We start from the raw sequence: 27,041 nt of genomic DNA on the forward strand, positions 1-27,041 counted from the left end.
TGGCTTTTTTCATATTCCAACGTTCATTTTCATGAAATGTCCATTTCAAAGAAAGTTATTCTGTGTTTTTAATACACTATTCACACTTCGAAATTGTCACCAGGTACATTTGCATGAGGTATGTGGGCATAATATTGTGAAACTAAACACTTTAGTGTGTTGAAGGTTTATTTTATGTTTGGAATGCTTGTCTCATGAACCCTTCCCTAGTCCTTTTATTTATAAGTGTCCCTTAACATGGATTTGTGTCTCAGTCGCCTTCCTTGTACTATTAAGTCACAATAACCTAATTCTGACAGACACATGGAAGGAACGCATCTCTGTTGGGATTCTGTACACATAATTTTTTTTTTAATTAAATAGAATATGAAGGTTGATAGTGTTACGTCCTTACTTGCTGTGTAGGATATTAAGTAGTTACTCTGTGTGACAGTTCACTCTAAAATGGGGAGCTGCCTTTTGCCTTGTTAAATATTTTTAAATCTTGTTCCTGGTCATTAGTAGATTGAAAAAGAGCTTTATGTGAGGAACTGTATGAAAGTAATTTGTGGTACTTTGCATCCTGACTAGCACAAGGACACAAGTTTGCCTGAGATAAAATAGAAGTTTCCATTTGTGGCATTTCTAGTGGTACTCTGTTGGAGGGGAGGAAATCCTAGGAGAAGTAGGAAATCCATATGAAAATCTGTGTGAAAAGTGGTGGCACTTATTGGACTTAATCTCTAACAAAATATTTACATATATGTTGTAAACTTGGGTCATTCTGCTCTGGTTTTGGCTTCACCTCAGATCACCCTGCTTGTGAAACACCTGACCTTAGTGGGCCTAGAATGGTTAATTCAGAGTAGAATGAGCCCCTCTGTTTAGAATTCATGTGACAAAACTTGGGCACAATGATGCATCATTATTTAGATGTACTCTGGCAATTTCATCTTCCTCCATAATCCATCTCTGATTGAGTTGTACATCTTTGAAACTGCAGTTTGCATTAGAAACAGCCTGTTAATTTACTGCAGCTCTGCTGACAGTCTGCTTGACATTCCATTTAGTTACCCTCATTAATGTATATTGGCTAAATATGTATTGTTCAATGTGGCAGGTTTACCTTTCAAGCAAAAGCTGATTTCTGTGTTAAAACTCTTTAGTAGTTTTCATTTTCACAGCCCAACTAAGTTGTTTTATGGCAATATTATTCTTCCTTATAGTTAACACAAGAAGAATGTAGGGGTACACTATACAAATATAGAACTGAAGAGCTGGACATTGATGTAAGTCATTTGTATTCCTTCTTCCTTGTAAATGTTGGTGTTTGTCTCTTTCTTTTGATAATAATTTTCCTCTTGGCTTTTGGGTTTGAAACCCCACGTGATTGCCAACAGAAATTGCATCATGACATAAAGGGACATGTGTCTGTAATAAGCTTCTGACTTGCAGGAAATATAAATAACAAAATTACATTTTAGGCTGAAATTTTAACTATTTGATGTAATCACCTGAGAAACCACGGGACAGGCTGTGAATGTATAAAATCACCTTTGTAATACTAAGCAATGTATAAATTAAAATGGAATTTAATACCTGTTATTAAGTTATAAAGATTTAGCTGTAGAATCATAAATTACATGTTTTGAGCCATGCTGCTTCAAGCTATAATAGCACTTCATAGTTTCTTAGGAGGATTTCTGAAGTAATTTGAAAATGCAAGACTGATGCCTACATACTTTTAGAATACTTATTTTAATAACATTTTCTGTAGATTTGTGTAATGATTTGATCAAGTTAGATTTTGATTACTGAAGATGCAAATCACAAAATGCCAATGGTGGTGATTTTCTGTTCTGCCCTAGGCTAAGCTTAGCCGTTTGTGTGAACAGGATAAAGTTGTGCAAGCACTGGAGGAGAAGCTTCAACAGCTACACAAGGAGAAAGTAGGACAATTGTATTTATTAACCTAAAGTGGATGTTATTTTACATGCTTATTATCAGAACACTGATAGCTGAAATAAAAGGAAAATCAGCCCAATGATGCAGCGCATTAAAAATAATTCTTTTTATTACAATAGTACACGCTTGAGCAAGCTTTGCTCTCAGCAAGTCAGGAGATAGAAATGAATGCAGATAACCCAGCAGCCATACAGAATGTAGTCCTGCAGAGAGATGACTTGCAGAATGGACTGCTCAGCACTTGTCGGGAGGTATCCCGAGCCACTGCAGTAAGTACCACCTTCTTTCCAGCAAAACTTCATCAACTGTGAAATTATTTTGTTCCTAGTCCTAATTGCATTGGTTTTGCTTGTTTTTTTTTTTTTACTGAATCCCAGCAAAAACTCTGCTGTCTTTTACTTGCTTGTGTTTTTGTCAAAGGTGGATGGGAAGTGATTTTTTCACTGCATTCATCCAGTGGTCTTTCTCTAACTGTAGTTTTTTTCTGACCAGGAATGGGTGTATACTGTCTTAAATGGTGTGGCAATTATCATCTTTGAAATATGAGACATTGATAACAGAATTGATAACAATTTCTTTGTTATCAAGAAATTGATAACAGAAATTGATAATGAATAATGCAAATAAGCTATTTCATGTGCTGGCAAAATAGTTTCAAGCACAAATTGTATTCAACTTATTTTAAGCAAAAGCAGCTGCAGGACTGCCATAGTCTCTCTCTAATATTGGGCCATTACATTTAAAAGGTCTTCCAAATTATTCACTTCCAAAAGTGGTTTTTTTTTTAAAGGGATAGGGAGGAAATTGCTGTTTACTGTCCTTTTCTACTTTGTGATGACAACGAATCGTTTTTGCCTACTCACAGATATTTCCAAAGAGGTGTCAAATTCACAGTTACACAGGGGGTAGCTGTGGTAAAAGCTGTCGGGATGTCAGCCCTGAAATCCTGGTTGTAGCCTGAGCGTTGGACTGCCTTGTAGCAGGAATTGGTTGGACACAGCAAAGGGAACCAGAGGAAAGGAAATCCTCCAGACACACTTCCCCTCATTAACTTTTCAATTTATTCTAAATGAGTAAATTGCTTGATGTCGGCTGCAAAAGTGAGACAGTGGGGCTGACCTCAAAGAAGAATAATTTTTTTTCCACCTTTTCCTTGTGTTTGCAGCTGCTCTCGTGTAGAGCAGTGGTGTGTTGGCAGCCTTGCAGGCAGGGCTGGAGGAGTTGCATTCTTCCTGCATACTGCACTGCCTGTGCACACACATGCTGTGCACTCACACATGTGTATTCTGGGTGATAAAAGAGACAAATTTGCATCCATTTTTGTGGCTTTTCTGCCTCGCTGGAAAGACAGCCTAAGATCCACGTGCCTGCTGAGTATAAAGGCATTTTCTGAAGAATTTGCCTTTGCCTGTCTTTTTTGTTAGTGCTGTTTGTTTGAATTTTCAAAATGCTGTTTGTTTGAATTTCATTCAGTATCATTAGAAAATCAAAAACCTGTTTACACATTGCATTCTCTAAATTGTGTATCTGTTTATTTATTGCTGCTATCTATTTATGTGTTACTTCCTGAAGTTTCATGCCACTGGAAAAAGAAAAAAAAATACTTTTTTTTTTTTTTTAATTGAGCTGCATCCATAATTCTTTACATTTGTTCTATACTTAGGAACTGGAAAGAGCTTGGAGAGAATATGATAAATTGGAGTATGATGTAACTGTAACAAGGAACCATATGCAGGAGCAGCTCGATCGGCTTGGAGAAATTCAGGTGTGGCAAAGATCTTAAAGTACACTCAATGCACTTGGACTTCCTATTTTTGATTTGAATAGTTTCAAATAAAATTGGATTTCAAATAATTCTTTTTAATTTGAATAGTTTCAAAACTATTCAAATTTAAAAAGGGGGACAAATTGTCAGCTAACTTACAAACTTTTAATTTCTTTTTCTGTCTTGGAAGTTCTGAAGAAGTCTTCAGATTTTCCTTTTTTTTTTCATTATAACACTGATATTCCTGTGTCTGGGAGCTTCCTTTTTTTATTTGTTTCAGTGAGCAGGTTTGAAACAGGGTGGTTTTCTCAGACCTTAGTTGCTCTGACAGTCCTAATACATCTTCACACAAATCCTTCCATTTCACTGAATATTTTAAAATTAAAATATTTTATCGAAAGAAATTATTACAGGAAATGCTGTAGGTATTGCTTCAGGCCTTACAAACCAAAGGTTCTGCTGTGTATTTTAGCACTCAGGAATGGGTTCTGAATTCCCAAGGAGAGCTCTCTGTGGCACTCTCACAGAGATAGGGACATGCAGGTGTGCACAGGTGATCTGGGATGGGCACACGGGTGTGCTCTGCGCTGCAGGATCTTTGCCCCAGGGGTTGATTTTCTGTGCAGCTACAAAAGAGATTGCAGAGAAGCCCAAAATGTGGAAAACTTGCATTGATTGGTGCACTGTAAATACATTTACATGCAAACACTGGGTTCATCTCCACCTGCTTTGGTTCCTTTTCCATGGCTGTGTGTGGGTCTCCTGTGCAAAGTCTGCCTGCCTTTCCTTTGGACACCGTTGCTGAAATTCTGTTCTTGAAGTGAAATTTGTGTGAGCAGATTGCTCTCAAATTGACTCATTATGAAATGAGTCAGTCTTTCACTTTTTGTTCCAGACAATATCTGAATGCTTCATGGGAGCATAATCATTAGTGTATTTTATTTTCCTTCACCGTGGAAGGATGTGCAGTGTAGTCTGAAGAGAGAGAGAAAGGTTTTCCCTTTTTTTGTTCCCCTTGCAATGTGTTCTAATGTCGTGGCCATACATGCTGTTTGTTTGCTGCCAGACTGAATCAGCAGGGATACAGCGTGCTCAGATTCAGAAGGAGCTCTGGAGAATTCAGGATGTCATGGAGGGTTTACTTAAACATAAACAGCAAAGAAGCTCTTCTGAGGCAGGTGAGCAGCAGGGGATGAAATTGGATCATATAAATTTTTTAATATAAGCTCCATCATTGCTTTTGTATGTTTGAAAAAATGGCAGAATGACTGAGAAGAGAACAAAGCAAATGCTACTTTAAGTTGATGCTTAAGTTAATATTTGGTTGATAGCAACAGGTTAGAGTTCATACTTTAAAAGCTGTTTATTGAAAACCATTTTTCTCTTTTTTTTTTTCCCACACCTTTCCCCAAACAGGCATCATGGTATCAAGGACATTTTCTTCCATTAAATATAAAAATGAGGTATGGTTTTAGCATATTTCCTATTTTAGCATTATGGAAGTTGTAACATGGCTATGATGAAAAGAAGTGTTATTGTGAATATTTTAAGGATGTCTGAAGGATGTATTCAGTATGTTTCTGTAAAAACACCTTATTATGAACTAGTTGTAAAGCCTGATACCTCCACTAGTAATTCTAACACTCATTTGTACTGTGTCTCTGTATTCTCACTGGTATTTCTCTTTTCCATTTCTTACCTTTTCCTCTCCCTAGGCTCTTAACATAGAAATATAAACCCTGATTTATGGATATGTTTTCTACCCACCACTTTTCATGGGAAGAAATACATTGCTTTATATGTTTATTCAGATATTGAGCCTGGTTCTCAGATGGCCAGAGCACCCACAAGAAGAGCTGAGACTGTGGGAGCTCCCAAATGTTCAATTCCTCTGAAAATCTGGCTAGAAGTTACAGTTTTAAAGGGACATTGTCATGGTTGTCTAAAGTGTGTGCAATATACATCTGGCTTACAGAACTTTCTAAAAGTCTCATTTATGTAAAAATCTTTCAAAAGATAATGGATTTAATTCTTAAAAGCATGATTTAGAGAGTTTGCATGTGTCCAGCAGAAAGCGCAGGTGTTAGATTCATTTTATTGTTTTTTTTTTCCTTTTTGTTAAATATGACATTGTCCCTTTAACTGCAAGATCTATAGCTGCTGTAGCCATGGTAATATATTTTTCTTTTTAAGTTATAAATAACTGTACCAGGTGCACACGTCTAAATAAGGTGACTATTCTACAATCTTTAGGAAGAGGAAGTAGTCCCACCTCGTCCTCCACTCCCTCGGTCCTATGACTTTACAGAGCATCCTCCCATAATCCCCCCTCTGCCCAGTGATAGCAGCTCCTTGCTCTGTTATAGCAGGGGCCCAGTACATCTGACAGAAGAAAAGAAGATGTACCAAGTTCAAGGATATCAGAGAAATGGATCTTACTGTGTAAGTGGCTTAAACTGCCACGTTGTTCTTGAAGCATCCTCCCTCCTTTGCACAGCCACCGTTTTTGTTTACTCATCTGGCTACTTTTGTGTTATGGTTTCACTTTTATTTGGTTTTGTTCATAGCTGCATCATTTGCTCTTCACATTCTCCTGTCATCTGTTCTGTGCATATATAAAATGTCTTAAGACTTAAATTTCAAAAATTTAGATTCTTCTCCCTGCTAGTTCTTTAAAAAACTCTGGGCTCAGCTTTTGAAGCTTATACCAGTTTGTTTCCAGAAGATCATTAAAAAGACCCCACAGCTCTGCCTTTTCATGGCAATTTTTCCCTTTAGTTTCTGATTGTCTGCAAATGTTGTTACCCAAATTAACTACCAGGAAACACTTCTGCCATACCGCTTTAAGGATGGAACACTCTTCAAGCGAGAGCAGAGTTATCACGAAATAATTGCTTTGAGTCTTAAGACATAAATACTTGGGGCAAAGTGCCTGTTTATTTACCTCATGCCTTGCTGTTCCTCAGGGTCCTGATTATAGGCTTTATAAGAGTGAACCCGAGTTAACTACAGTAGCAGAAGTGGATGAGTCTAATGGTGAAGAAAAAACAGAACCAGTTTCGGAATCAGAGTCTTCTGCTAAAGGTTTGTCCCCAGGCACGGTGTTTGCAAGCTTTCAGCTTTCTCACAGGGAGTGCAGAGCTCAGCTGTGTTGTAGAAGCTGCCTCATGGTTTGTGCCTTTGCGGCCTGTCCATTTCTCAGTTTGATGGAACAGCTTCCACAATAAAATAATGATTTAATTATATGACGAGAGAAATTTCAGTCAATTACACCGCAGAAAAATCAAACATTACACTCACCAACAAGCCTGAAATCCTTATTGACACCATGTCTAATCACATCACTCACATTCCCCACACACCATTCCCTTGAACAATTACCCATTTTATGTTCTTGCCCTTGAACAATTACTCAGTTTTTGAATCAAGCTCCCGATATTATGTCGCTGGAACGTCCAAAAAGGCAGCACCACAGAATTTTCAGGCTCTCATAAGGCAGGGAAACAATGTCTTTTTCTTTTTTTTTAATCTTGTAATTGTTGAATTGCCTTCTGTCCTCTGATATAATAGGAATAATGATCGTGACCTTGGAGTGTACAGACAATAAAGGTCTTTGCAATTGCTAAATGCTTTAGATTCTTCTCTTCATCTAGCTCCCATAAAAGCTACTAATTGCTTGGTAGAGTCTTTTACCAGGAAGTGCTTCTCAATTCTGTTTGTTAAAACACACAGAATAGTTTGTTAAAGGTGACTTCAGGAAAATGCTCAGCTTTAGCACCTCCCAAAAACCATATTAAGAGCTTTGAGGAAAACTACCTAAACTTAGGTGGTTTTTTTTTTTTACCCTAAGGATTGATGTTGCCAGTGGCAGCAGGATCACTGCCTCCTGTTTTGGTGCTTTGAGCATTTACAGGGCAGGCTGATGCAATGGTAACAGGATTTAACCAAGAATTATGCTTATACAAAGATATTGTTGTCATCAGAATGGTCATAGAGGTTTTTGAAACTAAAGTTAGCATACAGTGGCCCTGTGATATAATTAAGCTTGCACTTACCACACAGTTTGTCAGTTCAGATTCTCTGGGGTGTTTGCTGAGATACAATGTTGAGGCACATAATTAAATTGCTGTTAACTTGGTGGCAGAAAATGGAATATTTATCCTGAGATTTGCTAATCATCAATGACCTAAATTGAGAAACTTGTCTTTCTGACAACATGCCTAGGTTTCATTGACCTGTGATGTTTTTGATAATCCACAGTAATTTATGTCAAGAGTTGAAGTAATGATGAAGACAAAGTGAGAAAAATCTACACTGTAAAGAAACCCAGCACTTTTTAAGCACCCTCATCTGCTTTCTGTCTCAAAGACAGGAATTATTTTATTCTGTCCATTTGTAGAACAACAGTCCTCAGTCAGGGAAAGCAGTAGTGCAAATTCCTCTAAGATAAATAATGTTTAGAGGTGTGGAACAGAATAGCTGCAGTGGTAGCAAGCAGTGAGAGGCTCTGTACATTCTGGAACTCCCTTCAGTGTGTTGTTTATCATAGCTGGGTTTTATCATGTGAGCAGATGGATGTTCTAACACACATTTCTCGTTCTGGGCATTCACTCATAATAACAATCCCCGTGCAGTAGGAAAAGGTAACCATTTCTGATTCTTTCATTTCTGTTACAGTGTGTAAGCCACGACAGGAAACATTTTAATGCCATTCTGTCTTAAGTTTTTAAGCTGATGAGGAAAAAAAACTTGAAGGCAGCTCATCTCTGAGTTTTTTCTGCCTTGCTGTTTTAAGAAGTACCTCAATGTTTTAAGAACCACCTCAACGATGGTAGTTTCTTACTGAGGGTGGTTCTAAAAATAAATATTTTCAGAGGAAATTTTAAAAGGTTTTTCTAGTGGTTGTGCACTGTGGTTGCAGTACTGAACGCTTCCCATGCCAGCCATTCCCCTCTCTTTTCAAACATCAGCAATTAAAGAGAAACGGGAGCATGTCAGATACGAGAGCAGAGGAACATTTGTGACCCGTGTGGCACATAAAGGCGACACAAAAAGAAAACAGAATTCTGCTGCGTTTTATCCTTTTTTATTACGTCTAAAGGAGAGCCAAACTGCTGCTTTACAGCAGAACATCCTCAGCTCCTCTTTTCCCTCAGCAGCTGGGCAGGCTCAGGGCTGGTTTCATTCACACACAGGCAGGAGCATGGCTGGCACACACAAACCAGGCCATCCAGGAGCTGGCTGCACTTGCAGTATCTGCACCCACCGACTCCCAGCACCACCTTTTGCAGAAGAGCTCCCAGGGCTGACAGCGCGTCTTTTCTAGAAAACAGATCAGCAGTTTCGGCAGTGTTCTGCACAGCACTCAGGTTGCTTTGCTGTTTTGCAGGCTCACATTTCCCTGTGGGAGTTGTGCCACCCAGAACCAAATCCCCAACGCCGGAGTCCTCAACAATAGCATCCTATGTCACTCTGAGGAAGAACAAGAAGATGGATCTAAGAACGGTACTTTAAAATGACCTTTGAGCGTTGGACGTGTTCATGCCCAAGTTTGGGAAGTTGAAAAAAGAGTTGAAGTTATTGCAAAAAAAAAATTGAAGTTATTTGCATTATCTTTACAAAAAAAAAATGAAAGAAAGAAATAAAAATCACTGTTCTAGAAGCATTATTTACTAGATTAATTGATAAATTTTTAAGTTTGGTAGTTACTCCAAAAGTTGAAGTTGTTTTCATTATCTTTACCCAAAAAAGGAAATAAATAAATAAATAAATAAATAAATGAAAATCACTGTTATAGAAACATTATCTACTAGGTTAAATTATTCATTTTTGAGTTTGGTAGTTACTCCAAAGGTTGAAGTTATTTTCATTATCTTTAGAAAAAAGAAATAATGAAAGAAAGAAATAAAAATCACTGGTATAGAAGCATTATATACTGATTAATTGATACATTTTTAAGTTTGGTAGTTACTCCAAAAGTTGAAGTTATTTGCATTATCTTTACCAAAAAAAGAAAATGAAAGAAAGAAATAAAAATCACTGTTCTAGAAGCATTATATACTAGATGAAATTATACATTTTTAAGTTTGGTGGTTGCTCCAAAAGTTGAAGTTATTTTCATTATCTTTACAAAAAAAATTATGAAGAAAGAAAGAAATAAATAAAAATCACTGTTCTGGAAGCATTATATACTAGATTAAGCATATATACTTAATGAATCATACTGGTTGGATTCTTTTGGGGTTTTTCGTGTGGGTCAGGGTTGGGATTGAAAGCACTCGAGATGGTATTTTGTGTTTGGACCCAGATGTTTGTTATTTCTTATCTGTATTACAGTCTCACAAGCTGTGAGTTCTACAATATTTTGCTAATTTGCTAATTAAACTACAAAATGGCTCTGTATTTATCTCTACAAAGTCTTTTAAAGAAAAGCTTTTTAATTAAGAAATGACAATTAAATTGTTTTTACTTTACTCAGTAACTAATCACTTGTGTCCCACAATGCAGACTTTTCTAATTGCAATATACCACTCAAACCCATGAAGAAAAAAGTAAAGAAGGTGAAGAAAAAAGACCAGCTACGACCTTAAAACTTCTATTTTAACTTTATGTATATTACTTTATTCTAAAACTTTAAACTCAGAGTTTTCAACTGTGTAATATTACACACTTCTGTGTAAACTACACACTTACAATCTCAGTTTTATCATTCAATCTAAGAAACTTTCCCCACAGCATCAAGTCAAATGTTGTGTTCTCTTAAAAGTCCATACCTAAAAGCACAAAAAGTCTAAAATTCTGAACTTGGAAAATTCTTACAGAGACAGCTACAGAAAGAATGATAAAATAAAAATGCATGTTCAGCTGCATGGAAACCCTCAGACTGGGAAGGAGCTGAATGGGAAATGATAAATCTTCTGAAATTCAGGCTTGGAAGCACATGAAGCATCTTTCAAGCATTTCTGTTTGGCAATTGAACCAGCCCCTTTGTAACAAACACAGGCTTATATTGGTTTCAGTGCTAGAACAGTTTGGGAAATAGCTAAAGCAGAGCCAGGAAATAAGGATGTAGTAAGCAGCGTGCAGGTAATGAGCCTGACATTTCAGATTGGACAGTTCTGTAGTCTCTGGGTTAAAGACACACATTTGGATGTAAAAGTTTGTGCAAAAAAGAGGAAGACTTTTGCCAGAGTTGCAGCACAAATAGTAGAGGAGAAGGTATGAGAAAACATGGAGAGGGAAACCCCCAGATTGTCGACTGGAGAAAGAATGCCACTTTTCATAATCAGATCAGTTCCTGTAAGTGTCCTGAATGCACCTGATTAGCCTGAAGTCACTTTTGTCTGTCATAAAAAGTACAAATCTGCCTGAAAACCAGTGAATTTCAAGAAAAGATTAGGTAAATGGGTGTTATTTTGGGAAAAATATAAGGCTTAGAGTTACAGATTTTTAAGTGATAGTAAATTCACTTCGTTTCAGCCTGCACTTGCAGTTAAATGATGCCCAGCTGTAGTTTTTCTTGAAATAAAAAGGCAGAAATTACTATTAGATCAACTGGTATAAATGTCCTGGATCATTAAATTTCAATTATGGTTTTGTCTCGGTCAGATATCTTGTGTTTGCCAGTTTTATAATGTCTGGTAAATTGTTTCAGCTTGAGAGGGTGGCTCAGAGAGCATCTACCTATTCTCCTGATGTTTGTTGGTGGTGATGGCAATGTTATTGTTCAGAAGAGCAAATCATTCCTTCCTTTTATTTTGAATTTCAGTGTTCATTTATTGATAATTGGTATTTGTACATTTTTTTTTTCCACATACATAGGAGGTCTTTATTTGCCCACTATTTTTCTGCTCTTTGGTAAATCGTTAGGTGATATTTTCTGGCAAGTTACCAGTCTGAAATCTTAGTTTTGGTGAAACACACACATATCTATACAGATATATTTTTTCTTTTCCATTTCAGGAAAGACCAAGGAGTGCAGTGGAGCAGCTGTGCCTTGCAGAAGGCTCACGGCCTCGAATGACTGTGGAGGAGCAGATGGAAAGAATAAAGAGGCACCAACAAGCCTGTCTGAGAGAGAAGAGGAAAGGACTCAATATTATTGGGGTGTCAGAGCAGTCTCCCTCCCAGAGCTTGTCCTATGTCAGGGATAACCCACTCAAACTGGCACAGGTGGGTCCTACAGCAATCTAAAGCTTTGATGTGTCCAGTTGAAAACCAGAGGAGTTGATTTGAGACCATTTGTGGGGTCACAGACTCAAAAGGACAACCTTCATGCTTACACCTCATGGTGGAAGCCACTTCTTTGCCTTTTTGGGAAGCAAACAGCAACACTTCACAAAAATGACCTCGGGGCTATCCCACGGGTCAGTTTAGCCAAATTATCTGTTCCTGACATGGGAACACCAATTAGCCAGAAAATACCTTTTCCTGACCCAGAGATGGGGCAACTGAGAGGCCTTTTAAAAACTTCCATTCCATTTTCAGTCTCACGAGAAGGGTGAGACACTACAGATGTTATAATTCACACCATCACAATCAGAGTCCAGCCATTCCTAATTACAAGACATCATCAGTGTTTCTTGGCCTATCAGCTTTTGTCTGATAAAGCGATCTAAAGCGATCTAAAGCTTTGATGTGTCCAGTTGAAAACCAGAGGAGTTGATTTGAGACCATTCGTGGAGTCTCAGACTCAAAAGGACAGCCTTCATGCTTACCCCTCATGGTGGAAGCCACTTCTTTGCCTTTTTGGGAAGCAGTCAGCTCAAACCCACATCGATTTGATTGTGCACTGCGATGTTTGGGAACAGGGCGGGGTGTTTTGGTCAAATTTAGCAGACAAGGTGAAATGGCAAGGTTTGGGACTGAAAACAAGACCAGAGAGAATCGTGACTCTGTTGATGTTGAAATGGAGTCAGTGCTGATTTTTCTGCCTGTGATGTGTTCAAACATTTTTAGCTAGGAATGTATATTTATTTATGATCAGAGCTCCTAAGTGGTGCTCTTCTGCTGTGGTATTTGAGCCCATAAATAGAATTAAAATAGAACCCACACTTTTGTTTTCACCATTCTTAAACTTGTTTATTTGCCTAAAAAGTTTATTCAGGGGTAAAGGATGGGGAGAGAAGAGGAAGATATCATTGTCATTAACCAGGAAATATTACTCTGAATATATAGCTAAAAAAACCCCAAACAAACAAACAAAACCCAAAAAGCCAAACCTACTACTTTCTAGATATTTAAAATTAGTTTTCTTTTCCAGTAGCTTAATGGACTTGATTTTTGGTTGGTTTTTGGTTTCGTTGGGTTTTTAATCTTCTGAAATACTTTTTTCTTCAGGCCACACTGTGTAATGGCATTTTTTATTATTATTATTTGCTTTTCTACTGGTATGGAAATGCCCTTTTTTTTTTTTTTTTCATTTTGTAGGCATTTAAACATCTGATTTTCCAAAAGCAGATTCAATATATTGCAGTGTCAGGAAATCAGGTATTCCCAAAGATGGTTCAGCTTTGCATTTTGGGCTGGGTTTTTTCCCCTCTTGGCATGATAAGCTGCTACAGAGCTGTACAAAAGTTACTTTTTCTTCAAGAACTTTGCATCCCCAGAAGGCTCCAAATTCCAGTTTAGCCTTTGCAACAGAGCATCTGCCTTTGGGCTGACATCAGGAATGCTGCACGGGAAGGGAGTTCCTACAAATATTTCTGTGATTAACACTGCCTTTCTCTTGAAGAGGCCGTGCCAAGCATAGCTTTGCAGATGTTTCTTTCAGTATTTTTTACTGGAAAGGAAAGTTTAAGCTTCGCCTCTTCCCTGTGGTGTCGTTCCATACCTGGGGGGCAGGGAGCTGCAGTCCTGTGTGTCACACCTGGGCAGCAGAGTGGGGCCAGATCTGGGCCAGAGCTCAGAGTAATTCTGTTCATTGCACCACGTTCCTCAGTCTCCTCTGCAAAATCAGGCCTCTGTGGATGAGAAGAAATTTATAGAATAAGTGAGAAGGTCTCTGAATTGAATATTTAGCTAATAGTCCACGTTACAAAGTCACTTTTTCTACCATATCTTTAATTCCTCCAGAATGCTCCTCGGCTGAAAGCCCCAGGATGAGGCATTAAGCTGAGTAATAGCTTTTATTTCTAAAAGCATCGTTTTTATGTCTATTGATTTTTAGAAAAATGGTGCAGTGGCATTAACTGCTGGAAGTCTTTTCGACTGTGGTTTGGTTATTGAAGAATTGAAGGGGGGAAAGGATTTTATAAGTGGCCTGCTGGGTAATTTTGAAGTGATTACCATAATCCAAAAGGAAGTTGCTTCACAACTGTTGCTGGGACGAGCAGATGATAAGGGGTGCACACTTTAATTCAGGAGAGCAGAGACACTGATTTATGAACTGACTTAGGTGGAATTTCCTCTTAATAGGGTGCATGTGTTAGATCACAGGAGTTCAGCTCCGAGATTTACTGCTTCCACGGCTCCTATTTTTCTCAGCTCCAGTTCTGAGATGAGCTTCCCTTCAGCTCTGCCAGTATCACGTTCCCAGTTCACAATCTTGAGTCACCTCTACCATCCTTCCTCAGAATTTTTATATCATCTTCTTCTCTGCACAATGGATTATTTTTTTAAAAATAAATAATTAATATCCTCTGCCATTATCAGATTCTGTGTTGTCCTCTATTAAATCAGTTCACACCACAGGCTTGGAGGATACCCAGGATAATTGGAGGAAGTGCATGCAGGTGCACTGTGGATTTTGTGCTGAAGGCAGATTTTTATCGATTTTTGTTCTTAAACCAGAAGAAGCTATTTTACAAAAAGAGCAGCACTTATGAATGCAAGTAGGAATGCTGCTGAGCTGATTTGTGACTGAGCTAAATATGAATGAAATTTCAGAAGATAAGGGTGACATTGAAATGCTGGAGAGGAAGGTGGGGCAGAAAATACAATAGTCCTGCAGACAAAGAACTGTTAGGCTGAACTGTTTTGAAAGGTACAAAAATGAGAAGATTCTGAGTTCTTAATGATTTCCATTTTCCTTATTGCAGTCTATGCTTAAGATTTTTCAAGTATTTTTTTTAATCAGTCAGAGGGCAGCACAAGGCTCAGAACTGTGATAACTTTAGTAACAATATGTCCGTGTACCAATTTTGTTCCTCAGAGTCGGAAAAAGGATGATACAGTATCTGGTAACATGAAGGAGTTAGAGAGCACCGGTAGAGAAAATAATTTGAACCAAAATAATGGAAGTCCTGGAGAAGAAATAGCACAACTCAAAAATGATGGAGATCCAGAACATAATTCAAGTTTTGCTAAAGAGGTACAGAACTATTCCTTATTAAACTGCTCAGGAATATAATTCAAGTTTTGCTAAAGAGGTACAGAACTATTCCTTATTTAACTGCTCAGGAATATAATTCAGGTTTTGCTAAAGAGGTACAGAACTATTCATTATTAAACTACTCATCAGCTTGTCTTGCAGTAACAAACTATTTTGAGGCACACACAGCAGAGGATGGAAAAGTGAGCCAGTTCCTTTTGCTTGGAAGATAAAGACTTCTTGTTGAAAATACAATATTCTATAGAGAATCACAAAATACAGTGGGATCTGTCTGTAGCTGAGACATTGAATTTTCTTGAATGTGGTCTTTAAATAATAATAATCATTGACATATTCATTGCTTAGGCTACCCCAGTGGAGTTTTTGACAGCCATTTAACGTCCCTGAATGTTTGCTTGGTTGGCTGTAGTGCATCAAATGGTTTATAGAGAGCAGAATGAAGCTGACACAACAAATTACACATGGAAGTGAAGTAGGCAGTACCTGTGCTTTTAGGTATTTTTCACTGCTTTGATTCCTGCCTTGAAATCGTTTGAAACACACTTGGCAGGGAATTACCTTGGTGTTTCTGGTAGTAAAGTGCCCTTAACATTCAGCAAAACCAGACTGACTGTGAAGAGTGGATTACTAGAGTTGCTTCTACATAATCATATCCTGTTTATAGTTTAATGTTTGTTTAAAGTATTGTGTAGAGGTTTTTGTCCTTCTCCTGTATCCTTATTCCTCAGTTAATCGTTCTTTTGTTTAATCATCCTTTTGTTTTCCTATTTTATATTTAGTTTTTTAAATATATCTATCTGATGGCGAATGGTATAAAATCAAATAACTAATTACTATTGATATCCATTGGAAAAACTTCCTTATTGAGAGACTGTTGTTTTGTTAAATATGCAAATATTTCAAAAGGAAAATGATGTCATACACTCCAGTTGTTTATATGTAATCAGACCTTAAGAGCAGCATTGAGTCTTACCAACAAAATATTGCAGCATCTGGAATTTTTGTTGGCATCATGAAGAGAGGGATAGCATGAAAAAACAGGCAGGCTGCAATCCAAAGAGCTCAGAGAAGTTCTGGAAGTTATTAAGGCAAACCCTGCCCCTGGCCTCTGCTATAAGTTTTAGGATAACTCTATTAACCTGCATGGTATTGATAAAAATTTCTTAAGTTATGTAATTCTGAGTTACTAAGTATACATGATGGCAAAATTTGTCTGTTAATAAAACTGTTTCCTGGTACTGTATTTCTTATCTGCCACTTAGTGTGTGTTACAGCTTTTTGTTTCATGATTTCAATTTTTTTATAGCTGTCAAAAACTGATGATCTTTTATCAGATGCACATGTTGTATCTGACTCAAAAGAAGGGAGTAATGAAGAGAAAGCAGAAAAGAAAAAGAAATTGGAAGAAACACATGATGGTGATACAAGGTAAAAATCAAACAAGATGTTCAGAGGCTATTTTAAACTTGCATGCTGTATTTATTAGCTGAATGGACCAAGCAGTTGCCATAAATACTGGAAAGGTTTATTTATATGGTTTTGAGAGGTTTATATATGGGGAAATCTAGTGAGAGGCTTGACTGCTGCAGGGGTTCAGTCACAGTTGATGACTTGGAGGGTGAAGCAATGTTTATTTCCAAGTGTTGTCCCAGCTATAAACAAAATGCATTCATAATCCTTGTCTTGGCCTCCAAAATGTGTTTAATAATGTCAGTTCAAGCTTTGTATCAGTTTATTATGAGCACTCCAGCCAGTGCTTCCATAGCATGCTCTGTATTGCTGATTAATTTAGGAGCAAACTAAAGATCCTATTCTACATCTGCTGCTTTATTTTTTGCCTGTCTGCTTTGCAGCATTGCAGAATTAGAGGGATATTCTATCTTGGATATTTCTCTCTCACAATTGGTGGCTTTGGTGTAAGTTGCACTGCAGGTCCTGAGTGAGTTCTCACATTAGGTCACAACTTTGTCACAGGACCCTGCAGCAGTAGGAAAGGAATTAAATCCCAGGTGCTTTTTTAAAAGTGTGACTACACAAAGTAGAAGGGTTTCAAAATGCCTGCTTAATTTACGCTACCCAGACTTGCAAGTTGCAACTTTTTTTCTTTTAACAGGAGAAAATTAAATTACAGTTCCTATACTTAGTGGTTAACACCTGAAATTAAGCTGGAGCAGGTTCTGAATGCTGTGCTTTTTTTAAGCAGCTTGCAGAGTGTGACCACAGTTGCAAACCACAAACCCAAAAGCAGCTCAGAGGAAAGTGAAATACTCAGTGTTCAAGAACAAGAAGGGATTGTGTCTTCATTTGAATTAGCAGCACAGCCTTCAAAAGGAAACCAGGCAGCAGCAGGTATGGAAAAGAGTTTGGCTGAAGCACAGCTTATCCAGTACATCTGTAAAACTTTATTTCATTTTCATTGTGTCTTTTGATGCTCTGGAACCCTGGTGAATTGAAGATGCTGAGCTAGCCTACATGTGAAGTGTACAGTTTTATAATGCACAGGAAAATAGTTTCCCAGTGGACAGCTACAGAAACTCCATTTTTCTGAGGTTTTAATATAGCTTTTATAGTTGCTAATTCAGGGATTTAAATAACTGCTGCCAGAAATGGAGTCATGCTGTAGTTGTTGGTGGGAGCAAATCCTTCCTTTTTCATCTCAGTCCTGGATATGTGTAGACTTTTTACCATTGCTCCCTGCTGCTGAGTGACCTTAGATATGCCCAAAAAAAAGTGGAATTATTGAGAATTTCCAGTGTTTTAAAGTAGCAAGTAAAAGACCCCAGTTTGGCCACGTTTTGAGGAGTAAGAAAGATGAAGAAAACAGAAAACAGCACCTGACTGGTACAGTGACTGGTGGTGGCCTATTCTGCAAGAAGAGAAGAGTGGAATAAAGCAAAACTGTGTGCAAAGAAGGAAAAAAAAAAAGGAGGAGTGAGGAGGGAAGGAGGAAGGGAGAAGATAGAATTCTAAGACATTATTTGCTGATGGGAATGGTTAAGTAAGCCAAATGGTTCAACTTATGGATATAAAAGGTGATCTGGACCTTTGTAGTGCAGTCAGCAATCCTTTCTGTGACTTGATAATCAAAACCAGAACTTGTCTGTGCATTTTGCCCTGCTCAGCAGAATGGGAGAGCTTAGTTCATCTGAGCTGGGATGTGAGGGTGGGTCTGGGCCTATCCCAGCTACTTCAATTTTACTTTTTTCCCCCCTTTCTTGGCAACAAAACATCAGCATTCCTGTGTTTGCTGTTATTCCTAAGCCTGATTAAGGATCAGCTGTGTTCTCCCTTGAAGCTGTGCTTTTTGTGCTGGTCAGATTTTAAGCCTTTATTTGTGGAGCTCTCATTTATTTCTGCTTATATTTGCTATGGCTTGAACTGGTGCTTTTCCAAGTTGATGGCTTCTGTAACTTGTACTCTTCTTTCTTTTGCTGTATGACTGGCAGTGAAAAGCTTGCCTTCCTCACCAGAATCGTCCCTGTCACCAGCTCCATCCACACAGACCCAGCTCACAGAGGGATCCCATTTCATGTGTGTATAGTTGCAGAGAAGTACGTGCTTTCTTTCCCCCCTCTCCTGCTCCTGGTATTCTTCCAGGTTATTTGTGTGCTGTTGTTTTTTGGGAGAAACAATCTCATAATCAGCAAGACAGGGTTACCTGCAGTGTTGAATATAAATGAGTCAGAAAATAAATAAATTTGTGTATTGATTTGCTTGCAAGGAGTGCATTCTCTGTCCAGCTACAAAGAGAAAGGGCTAATTGGTTTATCAAGGGCTAATTGGTTTATCAGGCATGTTCTCCACAGCTGGCAGGGTAATAGCCTTGGAATTAACAGCCTGAGCTGCTCCCAAACAGGGAGTTGAGGCATGAGCATCCCTGCACAGGGGCAGATGAGTCCTGATGCCTCAGCCATGGGCAAACTGGGCAACCAGAGCTCAGAGCTGGGGATGCACAGGAAGGAATGGGCTGATGGCCTGAAGAATTCATGGCTTAAGACACAGAAACAACAATTACAAAACTTTCTATTTCTTTCTTTCTATAGAGAAAGCTCTACACAGCTGCTCTTCCCTGCCATAGTGGGTGATTGCTTCTAGGAATCCAGCTAGAAAGCATGAGTTAGGCTAGAGCTACATTTTCCTACCTGTTCCTACCATTGAATGAATGGCAATGGAAATATAAAGTGTGTGTTTGTTTGGGCAAGCCTTTAACAAAATTAGTAGGATATCAGTGTCAATGCTTCAGCACTTTACCAGCATTTAAATCAATCCACATTTCTTTGTTGTCAGGAAGTGTCTGTTTAAATAAGCTTTCTGCTAACAGAATGAGCTTTGTTCCAATGGCAATGCTAAAAGCCATAGTAAATGTAACTTAAGAAAGCTTTAAAATCAACAAGGATTTAAAATTGAGACATTTTCAGTCATTTAGCATGAGGAGATCTGCAAATGCATTTTTTAAAACTTCCTGTCTCAATCTCAATTGCCAAGGTTTCATTCTAGCAAAGTTAGACTTATTAGTCATCACAGAGACCTTTCTAATAGGAACTCAGGGCAAGAAACTGTTTATACTCCTTAAAAAAAAAAAAAAGGAAAATTATTAAAATATTGGTAAAATATTTTCTCATTTTGAGAAAGTGGAAAATGCCATCTTCACATTCAGTCCTGACACTGCTCCTGCCTTCCTGATGGGTGTGGTCTGCCATCATTAGATTTAGCTTGACTTTTTGTACTTTTATTCAAAATGTTTATTACAAAACTATTTTATTTTTTTAAAAAGTGAGGGACTTTCCTTCTGGAAATACTGATTTGTGTTAATGCTTTTCATGTTCATTGTGTAAATATAAATATGTTTATATATATATAAATAGGTTTATAAATAAATTTATATAAATATATATAATAAGTCTACAGTATAAATATACACACATTTATCATGCATCTCCTTTTTAAATGGGACAAGCATTCCCCCCATCAGCTGAGTTTTGGGTCAGTAATGAAAGTGAAACTGCACTGCTGGATTCTGTCTGTAGGCACAGGGCACCTGCCAGGAAGGCAGGATCAACCAGAAATCCGTCACCAATTGCATTCAGCTGCTTTCAGCTCAGAAGATCAGATCAGAAAACTCATTTCCTTTAGGATTTATGCTAAATAAAATAGAAATGAATAGGAAAAGGCTTGCTGCCCCCCAAGTGAGGTGTATCCCCACAGCCAGTTCTGCAGGTGAAGCGTTCCTGTGATCAGGACAACTCTACCCTCAAAAGCCCCTCAAGAGGCTTTAATTGCTTTAATTTTATGACAGAATGGTCCACCTGGAATGGCACTTGTCAGTCTGATTCCCTGCTTGCCTCACCCTGATGGAGGAAGGATCCCAGAACTTCAGACACATCCCTTGTGGCTGTTCAGTGTTTGGATTGAGCTGGGGAAAGCTCTTAACTGGGTGCCCCTACATTCCTCATCGCTGCACCTGATGCCTCTGTTGGTTGTTTCCTTGAAATTCCAAAACAAATTTGTGCCATGAGCTGGGCATAGCATGCAGAGGAGGTGGATGGAGCACAGTGCTTACTGCCCTCTGCCTTCTGGGGCTGTGCTTCCAGTATTCCAGTGCTTTGCTGAGGGATTTTGGCACATCTTTTGACACACAGGAATTCAGCATCCCTCATTTTCAAGAAGTCTTAAGTGGCAAAGGGAACTTCCAGGCTGTAGGATCAGCCCTGGTCTTACGCAACCAGATTTTTCAGGCAACATCTGGAAAATGTATGGTAGATTTCAGGGAATGAAGAGGTAGTGCCTGTATTTGGCTTTTACAGTCAATTGGAAAAATTATACTCTTGGCACGACGCTGGGGGAATTTGCCACAGGAAATTGGTGGCACAGGATATTGTAGGACTAAGGAGAAACCCCTTAACACAAGGCTCCTTTTTTGTCACAGCCCTTGTTCTGCAGAGACAAATCTCTGTGTGTACCACCAGCCCTGTTAGATTTTAAGCATTTTTGCACTGAGTAATGGGGGGGATAATGAAATTTTATACAGCACCTGGGTTCAAAGCTCAGGAGCATTTCTGCCAGTGAACTGTTAAAAGTTATTTCTAGAAGTCCTTGCAGCAGTCACCAAAATGCAGCAAGTTCTGGGTAGAGCATTTGAGCTGCACTGCCAGTGCAGTGTAGCAGCTCAGTAATTCTGCATCCCTCTTCAAAATGTGCCTTGCATTTCTAAGGCTAGTTAGGATCCTTGCTGTTATTACTGGTTTTAGGTGAAGAGCATTTGGAGGTGAGCATGAGTAACAGGATAAAACTCTCAGAGTAAACAGACCTTCATTCAGAGTGGTGTAAATTTGAAAAAAAAAAAAAAAAAACAACTTGGCTTTGCTTCTTTCTGTTGAAATAACTTGACAGCAGTATTGTTCATCAGGAAAGCAGATTTTGGAAACAGCTATTTCTAAGATAGTTAATTATGTTCCACACCTACATTGCTACGTTGAGGTCAGGAGTTCTTTGTTCTGTTTAATCCCCTGAGTTCTTTAGATGATATTCTGTTGCTAAAATGGAGTAACTCAATCTGTGTCTGTCTTCCAGCACTAACGACTTCCGTTGAAACAATTCATGCCTGAGATGTATGGAGCTGACCTATGAAAATAAGAGAAGATATTGTACAGTATATTTTAAATCTATGAAATTCATAGTTCTGATGCTTTTGGCCACAGAGCATCGTTTTATCACTTCCTGGAAAATGTTTATTCCAAGAGAGCTTTAAATGGCCCACGTGTACACTCAACAACCTTCAGATTGTTCTCCTGATACCAGCTTGCTGCTACGATTTCTGTGCACATAAAACAAAGGCTCTTTTTAATGTGCAGCCTACAGTCAGAACTTTATTTGCTATTCTTCAGAAGTTAATGTTCTTTTAATGACGGATCACATAAGTTTACTTTTTTTGCTTCTTTTAGATGCATAATTCGGTTAATTTTACATATCACCACTAAACCTTGTTTTACACTTTTTCAACATTACAATTTATCATTTTAACAATTTATTTGTAAAATTTTTATATATATATACATATAGATATATTTAAAATGTGCCATTTTTATTATTGCTTAGTAAGAGATGTCCTGTTTCTGCTGTAATGATTTCTTGGTCAGGTTGCAATGTCAGCAGTTACTGCCACACTTCTGTCAACATAGACATTAATGTTAGTGGTTCCTTTTTCTTGACTAAAATGGAGTGTAGGTATTTTGAGGTACTGGGCTTTTCCTTGATGGGGTTGGGGTGTGTACAGCAATAAGCAGGTTTTCAATCCAGTACTTAGTTTGTGTACAAATGTAATTATGTTCATTGTGTATATATTATACAATGAGCACATACGATGTAAGTATAAGAAGCCACTTATTATTGTTCAAATAAGAATGTTCATATCCCATTTCTTTTATATCATATTAAATAAATGTTGATGTTCTTAAGGACTTGTATGGTTAGTATTTCTTCCAGCAAACAGATGTCACACTGTGTTCCACCTTTTGATGTGGGGAATGCAACAATTCCTACCCCACTGGCAACATCACCTGTCAAGCAGAGTAGCAGTGACAGACTCTTAAGAGATCCCAGTCTTCCTCTTCAGGAAAGAATTCAGGCTGCAACACAGAACAAAACAGACAACCTGAGACTGAGATGCAAGAAATACAGGTTCAGCTCCTGGCTCTCTCAGACTTGTGTTGTGATACTGGAATAATCACTTAGTCATTCTGCTCCTCCATTCCCTGCCTGTTTACACGGGAGCTAATAGCCTGTCTTAGTGGGGTGTGGCGAGCAGTAATTCAATATTTGCAAACGCTGATTGCCAAGTTCACTGGGGTTAAGGAGAGAAGTGTGATGATTCCTGGCGGCTTTGGCATCTGCATAGCATCTTCCGGAAACTGAAAGAAAACCTGAAATAATCTGTCAGGTGTTGTCACACTGCAGATGTTACCAGCTTCGCTGTTCCGTCTCACACAGCTGCCTGACTGCCTCAGACAAAAGAGGGTTAGAAAAAAGCTAAGAGAAACAAAAATATTTCAGGGAAAGCTTTTGAATCTTAAGATGTAAAGCTAAGGAATCTTTTGCAGGTTCAGGCAACTGCTGTGTGCTTCAGTGCATGTGTGTTCCATAAGTGGTAAGGCAAGTTTCACAGGAAGGCAGCTGCCAGCTCCTGTTGTGCTTTTTTTTAATCATACAGATCATATCCTGATCAAGTTAATATTGCTGTTCTAGAAGCTATGTAATTCCTTGTGCTGTTCCACAGAGGAGTGCCTGATACTGTCTCACAGTTTGAAATTACTTTACCATTGCCCCTCTCCCCAAGCAGGAGTTTGTGTCGGTTGGATTCTTCTGGCATTCCCGGCTCTGCCGCCGGTTCTTCCTGGTGCTCTTTGCCACAGAGGTACAGAGTATGTTGTCTGGCTACCTGTTGTTCTGCCATTTTCTCTGAAAAGTAAAAAGACAGGGATCAGAATTCAGCAGCAGAGCCTGGAGGGGTCACAGTGGAAGAGGAGGCTGAAGGAAAGATGAATGATGATGCAGGCAGCATCGAGCTGAAAAGTTACCACATTGCCCTCTTTTTTTGGAGCAGCAGCCCTAAATTAGTGCATCCTTCCATCCAAAAGACAGAGCAAAGAGGAGGAATGTGATTTTATTGCACAACCAACGGAGGCTTGAGTGTTCAGTGGCATCACTGGAACACCTGAGGCCAAGCAGATAGGACACACCCTGTTCTCTCCCTAACCCTTCTAGAGAGAGCTGGTTTTGCTGTCGAGTTTTGCAATCTCTTTCTGCCCTTGCTGCCAAGAAAAGAATTGCAACCAATAAAGGAAAGAATGACTAAGTGATTTCTGGACTTTTACAGATGTTGCCTGTGTCTAAAGCCATTGTTGGTTTGGTATATCTGCAAGGAACATGCAGTTTATAATGGAGCTGGGCAAGTGGGGGACAATGAGCAAGTTTTGCTGGCAGAACTGTTGGCAAAGACAGCAGAGGTGAATGATGCAGGAATGTAGTAATGATCATAGACTATAATTTCACTTCCTGTGGGCACTTGCTGCAAAGACTTGGAGTTTCATTAGGTGCTCTATTTTTTTGTCTTATGGAAAAAATTAGTAATAAATGTATGGCTCTGTGTTATCACAGAGCATCTACTGTTTCTTACCTCATCAGAATAACTCATCCCAGTGATCATACTCCTGAGATATAGAAATATCAGAGTACTGATATGGTCAGCCTTCAAACATCTATTTTAAGTTTGTATCTAGGATATTTTTATATTTCTGACTGATTGCTTTATTGGCTATTGCACTGACACTTGTATATATAGAACGTGCTTTTTTTTCAAAAGCAAGAGTCCTTAGGAATAATGCAACACATTCTCTACAGATGTTCATGCTTTTCAGAACCAATTACATCTATTTTTGTCTTTTGTTCACCATTTGCATTGTTCCAAGGCTACCAGAGAATGTGAATCTTTAAAGTCCCTTAATAAAGTGACATTACTCAAAAAGTTATAGTTGGTGTCTTGGCAGTTTTTGTATGTTGTGGACTGGCTCAAAGGGAAAGACCTCACCAGGCAGCTGAAACCCAAACTTGTTGATGTTATCACTGAGGTGGAAAAAGGAGTCTTCAGTTCACATTTCCTCAGAAATATGCATCAGAAAATGAATCCAATAAGGTTCTATTTTCAGGAAATAAAAATAAAAAATAAAATAAAATAAAAACTTGCACCTTTCAATCTAAATCACGTTAATTGGACAGTCTGTGACAGAATTCTTACCCACCCCATTGGATCCATGGGATGTAGCAGGAAGGCATACATGAAAAACATTCAATTACACTGGCAGTAATAGATTTATTAAATTCTCTAGGACGTAGCCTAGTGGATTAAGTTGTACCCTGGGTGAGCAAAGCGGCAGAATAGAAGACCTTTAATCAGTGGTGCTCTTGGATAAGTCTTACCTCAAACTTTCCATTATATTTTAAAGATAAGGTGGAAGAATTTTATTTTTCCTCTTCTAATAAACCACAAGTAGTACTCATTCAGATCTCAGAAATGGCTCATGATGTCTTTTCTACACAGTACTGTTTTGTCCCTGTGATCCTGGGTTGTGCTGTAATTATTTTCTGAAGTTATTCCAGGGTAGTTTAATCTTATATCAGTTTGAATCCTAAGTTAAAATGTTATTTTCTGTCCTTTAGAAAGTTGACATTTAAATGGCTGATAAACAAATTGCCTGTACCTGGCATTGATAATATATCTGAAACAACTTAATCTAACTTTTTTAAGGATGCACGTGGAGATAACAAAGCAACATCTGGCCTTCATTTCTTCTAAAGAACATTCTAAACGCTTGCTGGTATATCCTAGGAGCTGTTTGGCTTGTCCATATGGGAACACTGAAGAAGCTGCTGCAAAATAAAGCAGAATATACTGGTGGCTGTGAACAAATGCCTGACCCAAAATGAAGGCTAAAAGCAGCTGCTTTCTGAACTTGACATGCACAGTTTGTTACCCAGCTGTTCCAGATGAGTCAGCATTCAAATGGTGCTTGTGGAATGAAGATTTTGGGGGTTTTTTTGTGGCGTTTCTTTGTTCTGTGGTATGCCGAAGAAAATGTTTTTTAAGGTCTGTCTAAATATTACCTGGCTGCTGTGGTGAAAGTGCAGGCAACTCTTAATTGCAGCTCTGGGTAAGTGACATCAGCCCAGAGGTTGCTAACTGCCTCGTGTGGCAGTCTGGCTAGGGATGTGTTTGAGAGCACTTATTCAGGCTGGATTAGGTTCTGTTTGGGATAAAAGTACAGCTGTAAGCAAACAGTGCTGTTTTCAGTGGGCTGCTGTGGAGTATATCTGGACAAAACCAGATGTGGGATCATTAACTTCTTTATTACTGAAACCGAAACGAAAATAAGGAATTAATTTTTTCTTTTCGTCAAATACTATCCAGATCCCTGCTCTACGGAACGGGAATACTTCAAAGTATTTCAGACTAAAAATGGAAACACCCTCTTGCTCTTTTGAAGGTGAAATGAGTACTGTTTAAAAAAAGAAAAAAAAAAAAAAAGTGGACTTTGCATGTTTATATGTAGAACAAGGAAGATTTACTTACAGCCTCGAGGTTTGCTGAATGAAAACTTTCAGGAAAATACAGGAAAATACCTCATCCTCCTCTGCTGTTATCTGGTCTGTGTCACAGTGAAGTGACTGGACTCTCTTCTGAATCTTTAAATCCATTAGAGCCCAATGTGTAAAATACTCTGCACTCCTTATCTGGAGAAAAACTGCCTTGCCCACACCCCAGCTGTCTGTCCCTACATGAGCAGCTGAATCCAGGCAATGGGTTTCTTGTTTGGAGTGGTGAAAGTCTGCAGGTGCTTATCATCCTGAAAGATTGAGTCAAAGCATGTAATGAGAGATGCTCAGTATTCCCAAGTAACTTGCATTTAAATCTCCTTTCTTTTCAGCAATGGATTCTATTTAGAAAAATGCTTTTTTTCTAAGCAATAGTCACCTTACTAGAAGTAAAATAATTAGTCGGTATATAAAAAAATACCTAAGAATTTATCTGAGAAAATTGTCATTAATTGACAGTACATTTCAAAGCAATTGAGGGGGGAAAGAGACTGCAAAAATTCAGCAACTCGACTCATAAATCACCTCTTTACAATGTGAATTTCTGCTAAGTCTTGACACTGATTACACATGTAAGTTGAGTGCTTCATACTGTGCAACTTTCTTCTTGGTAAATTCCCAAGTCAGCAAGAACATGGAGGCGGTTTCAGATGTTTTAGCTTTAAACACCAACGTTTTTTTTTTTATATATATTTTTTTTAGTATGCTCATCCACCAGTCTAGGAAACAGCTGTAAATGGCTGTTGGGTTTACTCTTTTTATATGAAATGCTCATATCTAGACAGGGGAAAAAAGACAGCTGAACTTTCTGATGAATGTTTCCTGATGTTATTTTGTGTTTGGTTTTTGGCTACC

At 38.4% G+C, this 27,041-nt stretch overlaps 1 protein-coding gene across 21 annotated transcripts in view; it reads left to right on the top strand.

The window, feature by feature from the left end:
* PLEKHA5 (pleckstrin homology domain containing A5) overlaps nucleotides 1-24,565 on the top strand; it is a 164,741-nt gene extending 140,176 nt beyond the window's left edge. For 7 of the 21 annotated variants that reach the window (XM_038155349.1, XM_038155340.1, XM_038155342.1 and 4 more), the window contains 15 exons: nucleotides 1,206-1,268; nucleotides 1,848-1,928; nucleotides 2,064-2,213; nucleotides 3,608-3,709; nucleotides 4,776-4,887; nucleotides 5,126-5,172; nucleotides 5,963-6,151; nucleotides 6,676-6,793; nucleotides 9,099-9,214; nucleotides 11,672-11,881; nucleotides 14,862-15,020; nucleotides 16,348-16,469; nucleotides 17,242-17,390; nucleotides 18,488-18,572; nucleotides 21,612-24,565. In XM_038155349.1, coding sequence (XP_038011277.1) covers nucleotides 1,206-1,268; nucleotides 1,848-1,928; nucleotides 2,064-2,213; nucleotides 3,608-3,709; nucleotides 4,776-4,887; nucleotides 5,126-5,172; nucleotides 5,963-6,151; nucleotides 6,676-6,793; nucleotides 9,099-9,214; nucleotides 11,672-11,881; nucleotides 14,862-15,020; nucleotides 16,348-16,469; nucleotides 17,242-17,390; nucleotides 18,488-18,572; nucleotides 21,612-21,630 — 1,722 coding nt within the window. In that variant the 3' untranslated portion in view covers nucleotides 21,631-24,565. Of the gene's footprint in view, nucleotides 1-1,205; nucleotides 1,269-1,847; nucleotides 1,929-2,063; nucleotides 2,214-3,607; nucleotides 3,710-4,775; nucleotides 4,888-5,125; nucleotides 5,173-5,962; nucleotides 6,152-6,675; nucleotides 6,794-9,098; nucleotides 9,215-11,671; nucleotides 11,882-14,861; nucleotides 15,021-16,347; nucleotides 16,470-17,241; nucleotides 17,391-18,487; nucleotides 18,593-21,611 lie in introns of those variants that run through there. The other 14 variants (XM_038155356.1, XM_038155358.1, XM_038155360.1 and 11 more) reach the window with 7 other exon arrangements.
* The last annotated feature ends 2,476 nt before the right edge of the window (nucleotides 24,566-27,041 follow it).

This window comes from Motacilla alba, chromosome 1A, assembly GCF_015832195.1.
Source record: "Motacilla alba alba isolate MOTALB_02 chromosome 1A, Motacilla_alba_V1.0_pri, whole genome shotgun sequence".
Lineage (NCBI taxonomy): Eukaryota > Metazoa > Chordata > Aves > Passeriformes > Motacillidae > Motacilla > Motacilla alba.